This window comes from Nelusetta ayraudi, unplaced genomic scaffold, assembly GCF_046127955.1.
Source record: "Nelusetta ayraudi isolate G7.1 ecotype Tasmania unplaced genomic scaffold, CSIRO-AGI_Nayr_v1 ptg000034l, whole genome shotgun sequence".
Lineage (NCBI taxonomy): Eukaryota > Metazoa > Chordata > Actinopteri > Tetraodontiformes > Monacanthidae > Nelusetta > Nelusetta ayraudi.
Genome location: NW_027466084.1, coordinates 421,798 through 435,956, shown reverse-complemented (window position 1 = coordinate 435,956; position 14,159 = coordinate 421,798). Strand labels below are relative to the sequence as shown.

Sequence of the window (14,159 nt, the reverse complement as noted above, 5' to 3'; positions counted from 1 at the left end):
CATTACTATCCACAAACCAATCCTATTAAACACCCACGTCATCGTACAGTGTAAGCCAGCCCGGCTGTATGAAATCATTAACACCACGCTCGTCATGCTGTTGCTTTCCTTAGCGCTAGCTGGGCACAAAATTGACTACACCTTTTGACAGTTTTTTAAAAACATAACTTAAAAGTACATGTACTTGTTTTCATGTTTTTTTCTCTTTCCAGGCTCCAGTAGAGCAGCCTTGCACAATGAATTATACAAATAACTCCATACAAATCTTTGTAAAAACGTATATTTAGCCATATTTAGCTTCAGCTACTGGCTACTACAGCAAAAAAAAAAAACATGCTCAGCTGTAGATTCATGTTTAAAAAAAAAAAGAATGATTTGTCCTTTGTATGACTCAATAGCTTGTCTCCATTAATTTAGAGGTAGCAGTGGTAACTGATATCTCGTCACTGTCAAATTAATAATACACTAAACCAAAAGAAGAAGAAAAACAAACCAAAACAAATGACTGGTTACCAAAAGTTGAATATATTTTATTAAATTACTTCTCATTTGAAATATCCTGAAATATTCAAGAATAATATCAATTATTAATTTATGAGATGGCCCAGACATCAAAGTCTTTCATTTTGTAAATATAGTTTTGCAGTAAAATGAGTAAATAGCCATGTTACGTAAACTGAGTAAGTCATGGGTCAAACAAAATTATTTTTATTTGGTCTATAAAGTGTTTGTTATTGTAACAAATGAACAGTGAACCGCAATTAAACAATAAAATTCTTTATTTGGAGAAGAAAATTATGCAAACGAATTAAACATACTCTTTGTCAAGTATTTAAAAAAAAAAAAAAAGAAAGAAAAAGCACGCAAGACCGTTACAGTGACTGAAAAATGTAATAATTTTAAAGAGTATTTAACAAATTATTTTTTTCCCAAAACTTCACACAGTAAACCCATGGCATTCCTCAAAACCTAGCCAAAAAAAAAAAATTGGTATTAAAACTGTACTGGATTAACGTGAAATTTGTGAAGCGGAGCGAAGTCAGGGTGTGACGTTTTCCTTCCAATGCCTGTGCGCTGACATCCACGGGATGACATCATCGGCTGTGTGAACGGGCGCGTTGTTAAGTAACGAGAGGGGGGGGAGACAGACTCGAGTGGAGGACGGCCGCCCGTGCTCGCCGGAGCTTCTGTGGGACTATCAACAGGGAGTGTAACCGACAGGCACATCCAAGAGCTGGGGGAATGAGAGCCGCCAGAATCCGCTCCCATCCACCTCTGCCCTGCATTTTATCCGACTGACAACCATCGGATCAGAACCTCCATCCAAGCAGCTCTCGGAAGAACCCAATATCGGGTGAGTGGCGGCTGCGGGAACCGGAGAAACCGAGGGGGAAAAGCAGCCTGATTCGGCCGAATCAGAGTCTAGTATTCACGGCTTACGGTAGAGGGGGAGGGGGTGGTGGTGGTGCGAGTAGTAGTAGCAGCAGCAGCAGCGATGGCGTTAAAAGACAGGCTGGTCCGGTACGCAGATGGGTGCGGTTAGGAGTATGAAACAAGAATATAGAAAAGTGTAATAAATTTGATTTTACTGGCGTCTTTTTTTTTGTTGTTTAGCTCCCGGAGCTACCGTGGTGCAGTACGTCCCCCGGTTCCGCCAGCGTATCTCCGCTAAGCTTCCTAGCTTACGCGTCGCAGCAGCAAACAAATAGCGTGAATGCCTTGGGTTGACATGTTTTACAGAACCGTGTTTTCTGTTATCAGCAGGAGTGTTTCTGTCGAATTATTTATTGTATATTTCTGTGTGTGTTTGGGGTGAGTGGGTAACGTTTTTCTTTTCATGTAGCCCGAGTGAAATCACAACCTACTGAGCGACTTCTACAATTCACAATCCAGAAAGGACGCTGTAGCCTGTCTGCTAACACCGACGTCCTAACCAACGTCTGTATTTATTTTATTTTGTTGTTTGCATTTTCTGGTTTGCGTTCATGTTTACGTGTAGCACGACATGTCAAGTCCGTGTCAGTAGCTGAGAGAGGAGTGACAGCTGCCCGTGTGTGTGTGTGTGTGTGTGTGTGTGTGTGTGTGTGTGTGTGTGTGTGTGTGTGTGTGTGTGTGTTAGAGAGAGAGGTTCTGGTTCCGTCTCACTTTTCTTTGCCCGAGAAGTCTCATGAGTCACATCACGTGAAACAACTTGGAATTATAACTCACTCGCATAAACGGTGAAGCACATTTGATGTCTCTTTTTTCCACTGCCTCTTCAAGGCACCCTGCTAACCGCGGCTACCGCTGGGACCGTCAACGCATCGGTGTCACATTGCTGGGCTTTGAACCAGCCCGTGTTCCTGGAGACTGTTGCTAACATAACCAGGCACATGTCGCCTGTTTTCCAGGTGGAAGCGTGGCTGCTCCACTTTGGCCGCGTGTCACTGGGGCCGTGGCGGCATTCTTCACATAGCTGCCCCGGATTACCGTCCACTCCCGTCTTTGCAAAAATAAAACCCCCGAATTCCACCGTGCTGCATTTCAGACTCAGCTCGTTTTTCAGATGCTGTTTGCGGATGCCTTAATTTCATAGAATTTGGTCGTCCTGGGTTTCCCCTACCATAGATGAATCGGCGGTGGAGCCTGTGTGATTAATTTTTTACACCCTGAACCGTGGCCCAAGCCGCAGGTCATGAAACACCAGGCGCTTGGGATAATGAAAGCAAACCCCTTATTTATTATTATTATTATTATTATTATTAATAACCCAAATCCGTCGGCCTCCCTTGCATCCGCTATGTCACGTTGTCCACTCCGTTTGCCCCAGTGCGGTTGACTCTGCTTTTTTTTTCCATTTGGAGTAAAAGAAACGCCATGCCCAGAAGCACGTGACGCCAGATGATGAGGGCCGTCCACCATGGAGGTAGTTTTTGTTACGAGGTTTCTGGCGCAGACGATGACATTTATGACGACCCTGTCGCCTCCCATCGCCACTGACGGCAGTGACTTTTGAAATCATTAACGTTGCGACATGGAAGGCCTCGGATGTGCGAAGGAGTCCGTCCAAATTTTTTTAAACCTTCTCTTTGCTCGAGCCGGCCTGTCTAACCCCTAACCCACCGCCGCTGAATGAGCCTTGACTCTGACGAAGGCTCCGTGTTGCTGCGCTCCGGGCCTTGATGTCATGTGACGGTTGTTTTCTGTGTCTTTTAATCAGAGTGTGAGTGTGTCGGGGATTAATACCCTTTTCTTTTCTACCCCCCTCCCCTCTCGCGAATACGTTCTGGATTATGGTACATGACAGGAAGTTGCGTTTTGGAGATGCAATTAACACTTAACTAGGGATACAAATGATTGATTGATTCGTTAATAGTTAGTTGATCGATTAACGATTAATTGATAAGCTGCAATTTTTCCTGAGAGCCTAAATTTCACAATAAAAAAATGTGTAAGGAAGACATTTAACCCTCACATAATGTTGAGGGTCCAATGTGACCTATTTTTACATTAGAGAGAACAGTAGAAACATCATCGGATTTTAAGTTGACTTCTAATGGGTCACATTTCAACAAAAGTTGTTTAAAAGTAACTTGTTTTAGGTATATTACGACTGTCACAGTATCTACACGTGAATTGCTCTTTCCTGCCACTACACTGTTATAATGTCCATCCATCCATCCATCTTCTACACCCGCTTATTCCAATTCAGGGTCACGGGGGTCTGCTGGAGCCTATCCCAGCTGTCTTAGGGCGAAGGCAAGGTGACTGTTATAATGTGTAAAAAAAAAAAGTTCAATTACTTGCGAATAATTGAATTTAATCGACTAAATTTTTAATGGACAATTAATCGATCATCCATTAATTGTTAACATCCCTAGTTTTAACCACTTTTTTAGGGCGTACTATTTTAAAATTTCTTTTAGTATTTTTCTATACTGTAGCATTTTCCCATTCGTTTCAAAGGAAGCAGGTCTCGCTCTCTTGGCAAAGCGCGCCCAGTGCCGCAGAGAGTCCTCCGTGGCACTTTTGCTTGAAGTTCATTGCACAAAATTGTCTGTGGGCCCTGACACAGATAACGGCGCTCTGTGGCCGCTCGTGCCTTCCATTCCCATCGCTCTCGCCCTCCCTCCCTCCCTCCCCTGGCGTGGCTCCACGGCGGAGCAGCGGAGAGCTTAGGCTTTGCTTTCGCACTGGCTGCACAAGTGTGGCGCGGCTCGGAGGGGGGTGAGCGCTCAATAAATGATGAGCGGCGCGGCGCGGCGTCACGTGCAAGTCGGCGTGCTCGCGCGGCCCCCATCGACCGCCCGCCGCTTCTTAAGTGACGCGTTCCGCTTCCTCCGAGTCCCGACTTGGCCACTCTTCTCTCCCCCCCCCCTCCCTCCTCCTCTTCTGCTCTCGCCGATCTCTCCTCAACCAGCCCCCTAATCATGTATCTCTCGAGGCCAGACAGCTGTTGCTGATCAGCCCGTCCCCGCTTAGGCAACACTCAACACAAGCACGTGGTCGGTTCAGTGCGTCCAGTGGCGGATCATGTGAGCAGCCCGGGGGCCGCCGTCAGGGTCGGGCATTGAGCGTGTCAAGCATCAGTTGGAGCCGGCGGTAGCGTTCCGATTCTCTGGGAATCCTTCAAATTTCTCAAATTGGATTCCTGATTTCCACGCCCAGTGCAGCGCCCGGAAGAAGAGTCTGCCGCCGATCACCAACGAAGAAGAAGCCTCCGAGCGGCGGCATTCAAAAGTGTGGCTTCACGTTGCCGAAATAAGTGGCACGAGTGCTGTGTGCGTAACGTGCAAGCCAAATTTATCGGACAAAAAGCAGAGCGCACGACCAGTATGAAAAAACATTGAAGTAACTGCTGCTAATTTTGACCGGGTTGTTTAATGTTCCGCAGCAGGTTATCACATCAGTGGGAACTTGGTAACATGTACCTGCAGCATCAGGCACTCCGTATATGGGAAAGGTTTTCAAAAATAAAGCTCTCTTGTGAAAAGTGTAACCCTATGAAAAGAAGATTCCGTACATTCATGTTGGAGATCATAGATTTGTCTTTAATGTACTGTGAGAAGGTCATGGTAAGGTTCATAACTTGTATGTTCAAACAGCAGTTCAAGCTATTTAATGCAGGAAGACCTCTGGTTAGCTATGAGCTAGCTCAGCTACCTCTGGTTAGCTATGAGCTAGCTCATTCAAAGACGGGAACTTTTTTGACCCTGTCTCTTAAAAAGAATCGAGAATCGTTAGGAGCCTGAATCGTTCACATTGTAAACAATGCCCAACCCTGGGCGGCGTTCAGAGACGCCAACTACCCCCGTCCCGAGTGGTTGTTCTCCGTTGCATTTTTCAGCAGCTCGTCCCCGCTACGTTTTTTTTTTTGTTTTGTTTCGCTGCGGTTATAAGTAGGCACAGCGCAGCCGGCTGCCGCGGTGTCTCCCTGTCATAACCGCCTGTGTTTCTGTCTGTGCGCAGCAGAGACGAGTCGCGAGCATGGAGCTGAGAGTGGGGAACAAGTACCGGCTGGGCCGAAAGATCGGGAGCGGCTCCTTCGGCGACATTTACCTCGGTGAGTGTAAACACGCGCTTTGTTTGTACGCCTCTTGCACAGCACCTCCTGTATGTTGCTTTTCCACATTGAGCGTTGAGACAGCGTCCCTTTCATGCAATGCCTAGTGCAGCGGGCGTGGGCAAACTACGGCCCCGGGGGCCCATATGCGGCCCGCTAAGCTTTAAAGAAATTAGATTAATAGCAAGTAAGTCATAAAATAGCTGTATTTCATCAATTTTTTTTCAGTGTTTTAGGAGTAAATTCAATAAAGAGCTAAACACCGTGTGGCTTCAAGGACACATTTTGTTGAAACTTTGCTTTTGTTCGTTTTTAATTGACATTAAAGCACATGTTTTCTAAATATCCCATGATATATATTGGTCTGTCATTGGCCCGCGAGCGCCAATTAACGGCGGCGGTTGTGCCTGCGTCTCTCCAGGTGCAAACATCGCCACCGGCGAGGAGGTCGCCATCAAGCTGGAGTGTGTGAAGACCAAACACCCGCAGCTGCACATCGAGAGCAAGTTCTACAAGATGATGCAAGGAGGAGGTAACGTCTGGCGAGATACGCCGTTGAAAATTATCCCTGAAGGGGGAAACAGAAATGTGTTTAGTTGCCAGTTGCCCTCTCTATCCCCCTCTGTCACTCGCTCCCTCCATTCCCCCTCACCTGGACAATATTTAGGTCATAAAACCACTCAGCAGGTAGTTCCTGAACCGACCTGTGTGATTCACACTCTCGGGTCACGACCTTTGAGAATAAACCTGTCGGCCGTCATAAAGGCGTTTGCAGCCATTCCTGCTCGTCATTCTGGCCAGACGGATGTGCTTTCAATAAGACGAGGCGTTGAGAAATGAGCTGGTGTTGTATGTACAAAGTTGAAAAGATACAGCGACTCATTGGACGCTCTCCTCCCCGCCGACCGCCGCGCTCTGTTTCCAGTGGGCATCCCGTCGATAAAGTGGTGCGGCGCCGAGGGAGACTACAACGTGATGGTGATGGAGCTGCTGGGTCCCAGCCTGGAGGACCTCTTTAACTTCTGCTCCCGAAAGTTCAGCCTGAAGACCGTCCTGCTTCTGGCCGATCAGATGGTAAGGCACAGAACCTCACGGGTGGGGGGGGGTCAGTGTCGCTATCGCCCACTGCCTCGATATGTGTCGTGCTCTGGAGATTTAAAGTGTCTTCAAGTAATTGATTTTTTTCTTTTTAGTTTAGTTAAGTTTGAACATGTTTTAAAAAAGAATAAAAATGATTTAAAAAAAAAAGGTATGCTGGTGTACATGCTGGTGCACTCAAGAAACAAAACAAAATAATGAAATAAGAATTATGAAACATATTTTTTTATGATTTTAAGTACTTGATTCAAATAAAGATTTCTATGTTCAAAAAGGACCTGGAAGAATTTTAAAAAACCTTTCTAGTCCTTCAACTTTTCCCATTATCTAATATCAAACTGTAAGTCATTTATAATATGATAAGATAAATGATGATATGCAGTATACATGTGCACAGGCAGGTATAAGAACACTTGCATACATGTACAATCACACAGATCTAAGAGTCTTTTGATTGCAATGATTATTACACATCAACAACAACTTTATTCACATAGAAAGAGGAAAAATCATTAGGAGTTAGACATACGAAGGACAATGAGGTCACCCCAGAGAAGCTAATTAAAGCTTATGAGAGGGACCCCAGACACATAACATGTAACGACACAGATGCGCGAACAACAAACAACACAACACACCATAGTCCCAGAGACACACAACAGTCACCTCTCCACTGCAGCGATTCCACACGTTGACTTCTCTAGTTGTGATGCAATGCTCTTTAATGCTAATACACACAAGATCTAACTAAGCTCCTCTTCAGTCATATTTACCTTCTCTCAGTTGGAACAACCACTGGACAGCGTCGGGTAGCTGCTTATTGTGGACTTAACCAGAAGCAAAGTGAACCAGATCCTTATATTTAAGTGCTTTCAGTCATGCAAGTCTGTCCCTCCAGGGTCAGAATTGAAAATAAAAGTTCATGATATAGGCGCTTCAAGGTGTCGAGTCATCAGCTGCTGCTCGGGGTCTAAAACGGTTCACGACAACAACACGTGGGGAAGTGCTGACCTCGCAGCTCGTGCACAATAGGGATAATGTGTGGATAATGTGACCTAATTTTTTTATTTTCTATAAGCCAAGAGTGACACGGATTACCGCGCAACCTCACGAACCTTGTCTGCCTTGTAGATCAGCCGCATCGAGTACATCCACTCCAAGAACTTCATCCACCGGGACGTCAAGCCCGACAACTTCCTGATGGGCCTGGGCAAGAAGGGCAACCTGGTCTACATCATCGACTTCGGCCTGGCCAAGAAGTACCGGGACGCCCGCACGCACCAGCACATCCCGTACAGGGAGAACAAGAACCTGACGGGCACGGCGCGCTACGCCTCCATCAACACGCATCTCGGCATCGGTGAGTGGCGCCGCTCAACCCCAGCGGGGCGAAGCCCGGTTTGTTTTCCGGCGCAAGTTTTTTGTTAAAGGTCCAGTGTGTAATATTGGGCTTGATTTATGACTCTTTTTTTTTTTATCTTGGTAAAAATTTAATATACTGCCCATAAAATAATAATCAAAGTCTATAATTGCAGTACAATAAAAGTAATTTGGTTTTCCTACCCTTAGAACTGACTGTCTGTCTGTCTGTCTAAATGGCTAAAGGAATCCAGTCTTCATAAGTGTACTGGTGGCTTGCAACCAGACGCTGTGTGATGAGTCGGGACGTGAATGATTAATCGATGATCGATTAATTGTCGATTAAGAATTTAATTGATTAAATTCAGTTAGTCGCGATTAATCGAACGATTTTTACACGGGTTAGTCAATATCATTGTAACAGTGCAGTGGCAAGAAAGAGCAATTCACCTGTAGATACTGTGATGGTCATAATATGCCTAGAACAAGTTCTTTTAAACAACGTTGGTTTTTTTTAAAAAAAGTTGAAATGTGACCCATAAGAAGTCAACTTAAAGTCAGGATAAATGTTTAGGGTGTTTTTACTGCTCTCGAATGTCAAAATGGGTCACAGTGGACCCTCAGCATTACTGAAGGGTTAAATAATGTCTTCCTTGCACATTTTCCATTGGGAAATTTAGGTTCTCTGGGGAAAAAGTGCCGCTGATCGATTAATCGTTAATCGATCGATAAAGTCAATCAAACAACGATTAACCAATTAATCGATAATTTGCATTCCTAGTGATGAGTCCTGGCCAGAAAAGTGATCATGCCATGGTTCTGTGCATGGCTGCCTGCGGTGGTCCTCCAGGGTGAATGTTGAGACGTCGTGACCAAATATGATTGAACCAGTGAAATTTATGAGTTTATCCCCGACTCTTGAACAGCCCATCCGCCGCTCAACGTTCATCCTCAGCCTTTGCTTCACAGAACATTTATTTTCCTTTCTTTTTTTTTAACCTGTCAAACAGTTGAGAATCTGTCCTAATAAATGAGCCAACAAACAAACATAATTATTCCTGCGGCTCTTTTGTCCAAAGCTCTGGTCCTGAACTTGTTTTTCCCCCGGCAGTGAAGCCCGGCCGACTCCAGCTCGACATTCCATAAACAGTTTGTTCCTCGTGTCAACCCCGCCTCAAATTTGGACACCGCCCCCTTCCCGCTTTCTCTGCTCGGTTTTTCTTGTTTATACACAGCCTGATCTGTTCTTGACAAAGGATGTGGAGGCAGACGGCCCAGAAGAGCGACCCTCTGGGACGGATAAAAGCCATGGGTGGGGTTTTTGTTTTGGGTTTATTTTGGGGGGGGGGGCTCAGCTGCTAATGGCTAACAGCTCAAGTTGCAGCTCGTCCACGTGTCGAACGCGAACATTTGCACGTTTACGACAGGGCGTTATCGCTTAGTGAGGGTTTGGGTTTTTGAGAATGAAAACTTGAGGGTGACGCAACCTCTTTGATTCCGTCCTTTGTCCCGGCGCTCTGTAGGATAATCTGATTGTGAAACGTATTGTTTTAATGATCCTCACAAATGGGTTTAGTGCTTACAGTCCTGTACACTGAGTTTATGAGGACTCGGTAAATAAAAGATCAGGCGTTCACGTGACACACTCCGCGATCCTCCGTCCCTCAGAGCCTCTTTGTGGGATCAAGTTCTCCGCAGCACATGATCGCTTTTTCAAAAAAAAAAACAACAAAAAATTCATGGAAATATATCAACACACTGTCCGATTTGTTCCCCACAGAGCAGTCCAGGCGCGACGACCTGGAGTCGCTGGGCTACGTCCTCATGTACTTCAACCTGGGCTCGCTCCCCTGGCAGGGCCTCAAAGCCGCCACCAAGAGGCAGAAGTACGAACGCATCAGCGAGAAGAAGATGTCCACGCCCATCGAGGTCCTCTGCAAGGGCTACCCCTGTAAGCACCCAACCAGCTGCAGCTGCCGCGGTTCTGTCGGGACAGGAAATTGATAGCGGATGATGCGAAATATTGCGTAACCTCTGCGTCGAGTGGTTCTAATTTCCTTCCCTGTGTGTGTGTGTGTGTGTGTGTGTGTGTGTGTGTGTGTGTGTGTGTGTGTGTGTGTGTGTGTGTGTGTGTGTGTGTGTGTGTGTGTGTGTGTGTGTGTGTGTGTGTGTGTGTGTGTTTTTATGTCTCTTTCAGCCGAGTTCTCCACATACCTGAACTTCTGCCGCTCGCTCCGCTTCGACGACAAACCAGATTACTCTTATCTACGGCAGCTCTTCCGGAATCTGTTCCACCGTCAGGGCTTCTCCTACGACTACGTGTTTGACTGGAACATGCTCAAGTTTGTAAGTCTGCCCTCGTCACTCGGCTGTGAAGCGTGATTAAATGCCGAGTCACCACTTTAGTCTTTGTTTAGTACTACGTAAATCTGTTGTTGTTTTTTTTTCATCATTATTAGTTTTTTTTTCTTTTAAAGAAAATAATGATGTCTGTTACATTAAAATAGCCACAAGTATTTTATAAAAGAAAACCGCTAATAATAATATATGCCCTATGAAGCCTCATTCAGTTAAGAAGAAGAAGCCTTTATTAATCCCACTTTGGGGAAATTTGCATAATTACAGCAACAATACCATAAAAAAATAATGGAGATTATATTGATTAAAAGAAATAAGGAAATCAAATAAAAATATTTCTTGGCTGAATATTTTTAGCCTAACGGGGAACAAACGGCGATCAAAAACAAGATATTCACATTTACAAATGATGTATTTATGTACTATTTTATGCTTTGTTGTAGCACTTTGAGATTTCCTTAATGTAAAGTGCAATATAAATAAAATGTATTATTATTTATTAAAGTATTGACATGAATGTTTTCTATGCACCATGTATTTTTTTTTAACCCTCCAACCTGATTGGGTGTCGCTGTCCCGCCAGGGGGCCAGCAGAACAGCCGAGGATGGCGACAGGGAGAGGAGGGCGGGAGACGAGCGGGACGAGCGGATCGGAGGGGCTCCCCGGGGCTCGGCGTCGCGCGGCCTCCCTCCGGGCCCCAACCCTGGGGCCGCAAACCGAGTGCGGAACGGGCCCGAGCAGGCCATCTCCAACCCCGCCTCCCGCGTCCAGCAGTCTGGTGAGCCCTCTGCAAAACACACAAACATTTCTCTCTTCTTCTTCTTCTTTTTCTTCTTCTTCATTGTCGTGACTTATTTGTTCACACCCTTACAAAAGAGAGCCTAAACTCAGTGGTCTCAAGCTTATTAATCCGGCCCGCCGAACTTGGAGAAATTTTTATTCATATTAAGGAAGCAGTACAATAGCTGTATTTCTTTAAGAGTCATTTCAATAAAGAGCTAAACGCTTTTTCAATAGACATTAAAACACATGTTTTCTATACATCCCATAAAATGTATATTTCTCCTATGAGAATGCCCATATGTCCCCTCTGTCAAATTTTAGAACCCATTGTGGCCCACCAGTCCAAAAGTTTGCCCACCCCTGAAGACAATACCAGAGTGAAACTGATAGCAGATACCGGAGAGCATTGAAGCCTTAATGTGCTTGTAAAAAAAACAGCTTAATAATCAATCAAATATGATTGAATTGCTGTTATTAAAATAGTAATTTGAAAATACCACATGTTCAAAATGCTAAAATTCTTCTATGAGCCCAGCACCATTTGCTTGTTTTGCTCCACTTTGACCACTGGCCCGCACCAAAACCGCCTCTCTCGATTCCCTCCCGGACCCTCAGGCAACACGTCGCCTCGCGCCATCTCCCGCGCCGAGAGGGAGAGGAAGGTGAGCATGCGGCTCCACCGCGGCGCCCCGGCCAACGTCTCCTCCTCCGACCTCACAGCCCGCCACGACCAGTCGAGAATTTCCACGTCGCAAGTGAGATAACGGTCCATCCAAACCGCGCATGATTTTTTAAATTTATTTATTTTGAACGCGAACGTTTGCAATAAAGCAGTTGCAACAACCAACTGCCGAAACCTCCTTCTGAGACTTTACTGTGTGTTTCTTTTGCAGGTGAGCGTGCCGTTCGAGCACATGGGGAAGTAGAACTTTTTGGCTCTGCATGCACATAGAACTGACAGGTAAGATCCAAACAAGCTTTCTAAAAATAAATAAATAAATATCTATAAATAAATAAATCTAATCATTACCTTTTTTCCCCCCGCAGGGCTGCAAAAGTGTATTTATCAATCCATTTTTTTCCCCCCTTCCCAATTTTTTATTTTTACCTCGTCTTTATTGTAAGAGATGGTTGCCAACGATGCACGAATCTCTGGGAAAAGGCCCCTGACCCCCCCGACCCTCCCCACCCCGGACATATTTGAAGGGTCCAGGGAAGCAAGTGACCGTACCTGAAAATGCATTCGTTCATGAAGCCGTTTTTGCTGATGGGTGGACCGCAACACGACACAAAAAGCAAATAAATGACTGTCACACACCGTTACTCCTCCATGGCTGCTTGTACCTGTCCCACTCATACACACAAGGTCACGCAAGCGGGAAGGTGTCGGACACGGGTCGCGTTTCTCGTGCGAGGTCGACCCTGCGACTGATGGAGGACCAGTAAAGATTCGTGTCTCTCGTTTTCATCACCACACACACACACACACGCACACCTTCTCAGCGAATATCCCCTCTTTTCACGTTGATTCAGAGCTTCGTCTCGAGCTCTCGTGTCTCAATCATGGCTGAACGGTGCAGAGAAGAGGGAGCGCTACGTGCAAAAGGCTCGTCGGTGGGAAGAAATGTAACTTTGAGAAGGAAAGAAGAGTGAAGTGATGTTTTTAGCTGTCGTAACGTTTCCGGTGAAGTAGCAATTGGTGCTCGCTTGCCCCTTCGTCCACACTGAGGACTTCCTCGCCCTCAGAACTGGACCACCAAAATCTCCGCCGCCCTGTCATTATATACATGTATGTGTGTATATATATATATATATATATTTACATGCATACATTTTCTTTTTCTTTCCTGTTTTTGACTTTGTCCCTTTGGTTTAAATGTGAGCGGGAAAGGTGAAGAATGACCATAGATATCGCAAAGACTCAAAACTCAAACTCTTGAGGGAAATTGCCTCAGGAAATTTCACGTTGTATTTGAAATTGTAGTTGCCCATTTTGGCTAACAAATAGTGGCTGCAATTTTTATGCTAGTTCTTAATGTTTTTTGTTTTGTTTTGTTTTGTTTTTGGTTTATCGGAGGTAAACGGGACTGGGTAGGCTCTGTCAGGGATGACTGTTTAAGGGAAGGGACATCCAATGACTTTTCTTTTCTTTTCTTTTTTTTTCTTTCCTTTTGGTTACTCAACTGTAAATATATTTTTTTTTAAATCTCAATATCAAGCCAAAACGTGGTGATTTGTTTTAAGGTGTAAAGTAGAAAATGCATACTGATATAAAATCGGGGTTTGGTTTCAGGATTTTAGTATTTAAAAGTACTATATTGCGGGATTGGCTAGTGTTACTTTGCCAGCTGGGTCATTCTATAGTGTGTGTGTGTGTGTGTGTGTGTGTGTGTGTGTGTGTGTGTGTGTGTGTGTGTGTGTGTGTGTGTGTGTGTGTGTGTGTGTGTGTGTGTGTGTGTGATGAACCCTGCTAAGAACTCAAAAGTCATTCCTATCTTTTTATTTTCACTTGTATTTATGTTAAACTCTTTTTTTTTTAATTATTCGTAACATAACTTTATAACCTATCAAATTTCTCTTTCATTTTCCTATAACTTATTAGCGGTAGCTTGTTTCTTTCATTTGCTCGTCCCTTTGTGATACTGTACATATGCCTCAAAAACTTTCCTCCTCATGTCAAGTACAGGGCTTTCATTTTTTTTTTTTTCAAGCAAAAAAAAAAAAAAAATTATATCCTGATGGTTTGATGTCACCTTTTGGATTTTATCCTCCAGCACGCTTGATGATGTCATTCCAAAAAAAAAAAAAAAAAAAAAGATGACAAAAAAAACAAAGCTGATGCAATTGCAGGGATGTGTATATAGCTGTGTACTGTATGTGTACCTTTTTACAGGCCACCATGACCCAGTGGTAATGTAACTGTTTGGGGTTGGGGAATGATAGGAGGTTCAGGTGAAAAAAAAGGGGTGGGGGGGGTGGGGTGATTACACTTTATGTATTGTGTACTGATATCTTGTA

The 14,159-nt window shown here is 44.7% G+C and overlaps 1 protein-coding gene and 1 long non-coding RNA gene across 3 annotated transcripts; one reads left to right on the top strand and one right to left on the bottom strand.

Annotated features, from left to right (window-relative positions):
- The first annotated feature begins 1,117 nt into the window (after positions 1–1,117).
- On the top strand, positions 1,118–13,975 carry LOC142892219 (casein kinase I). Of its 2 annotated transcripts, none has more exons than XM_076032215.1 (11): positions 1,118–1,354; positions 5,452–5,542; positions 5,964–6,074; positions 6,468–6,616; positions 7,772–8,000; positions 9,780–9,950; positions 10,197–10,345; positions 10,941–11,136; positions 11,757–11,896; positions 12,035–12,102; positions 12,189–13,975. In XM_076032215.1, exons 2-10 carry the CDS (start codon positions 5,467–5,469, stop codon positions 12,065–12,067), a joined length of 1,254 nt encoding a protein of 417 aa, XP_075888330.1. In that variant the 5' UTR covers positions 1,118–1,354; positions 5,452–5,466; the 3' UTR covers positions 12,068–12,102; positions 12,189–13,975. The 2 variants fall into 2 exon arrangements, with proteins under 2 accessions (XP_075888330.1, XP_075888329.1); XM_076032214.1 differs by having other exon boundaries at positions 5,449–5,542.
- Positions 4,801–5,454, bottom strand: LOC142892224 (uncharacterized). The gene is made up of 2 exons (XR_012927394.1): positions 5,143–5,454; positions 4,801–5,112 (listed from the first exon to the last, which is right to left on the bottom strand). It is a non-coding gene; the product is annotated as an uncharacterized LOC142892224 (long non-coding RNA).
- Positions 13,976–14,159: the final 184 nt, after the last annotated feature.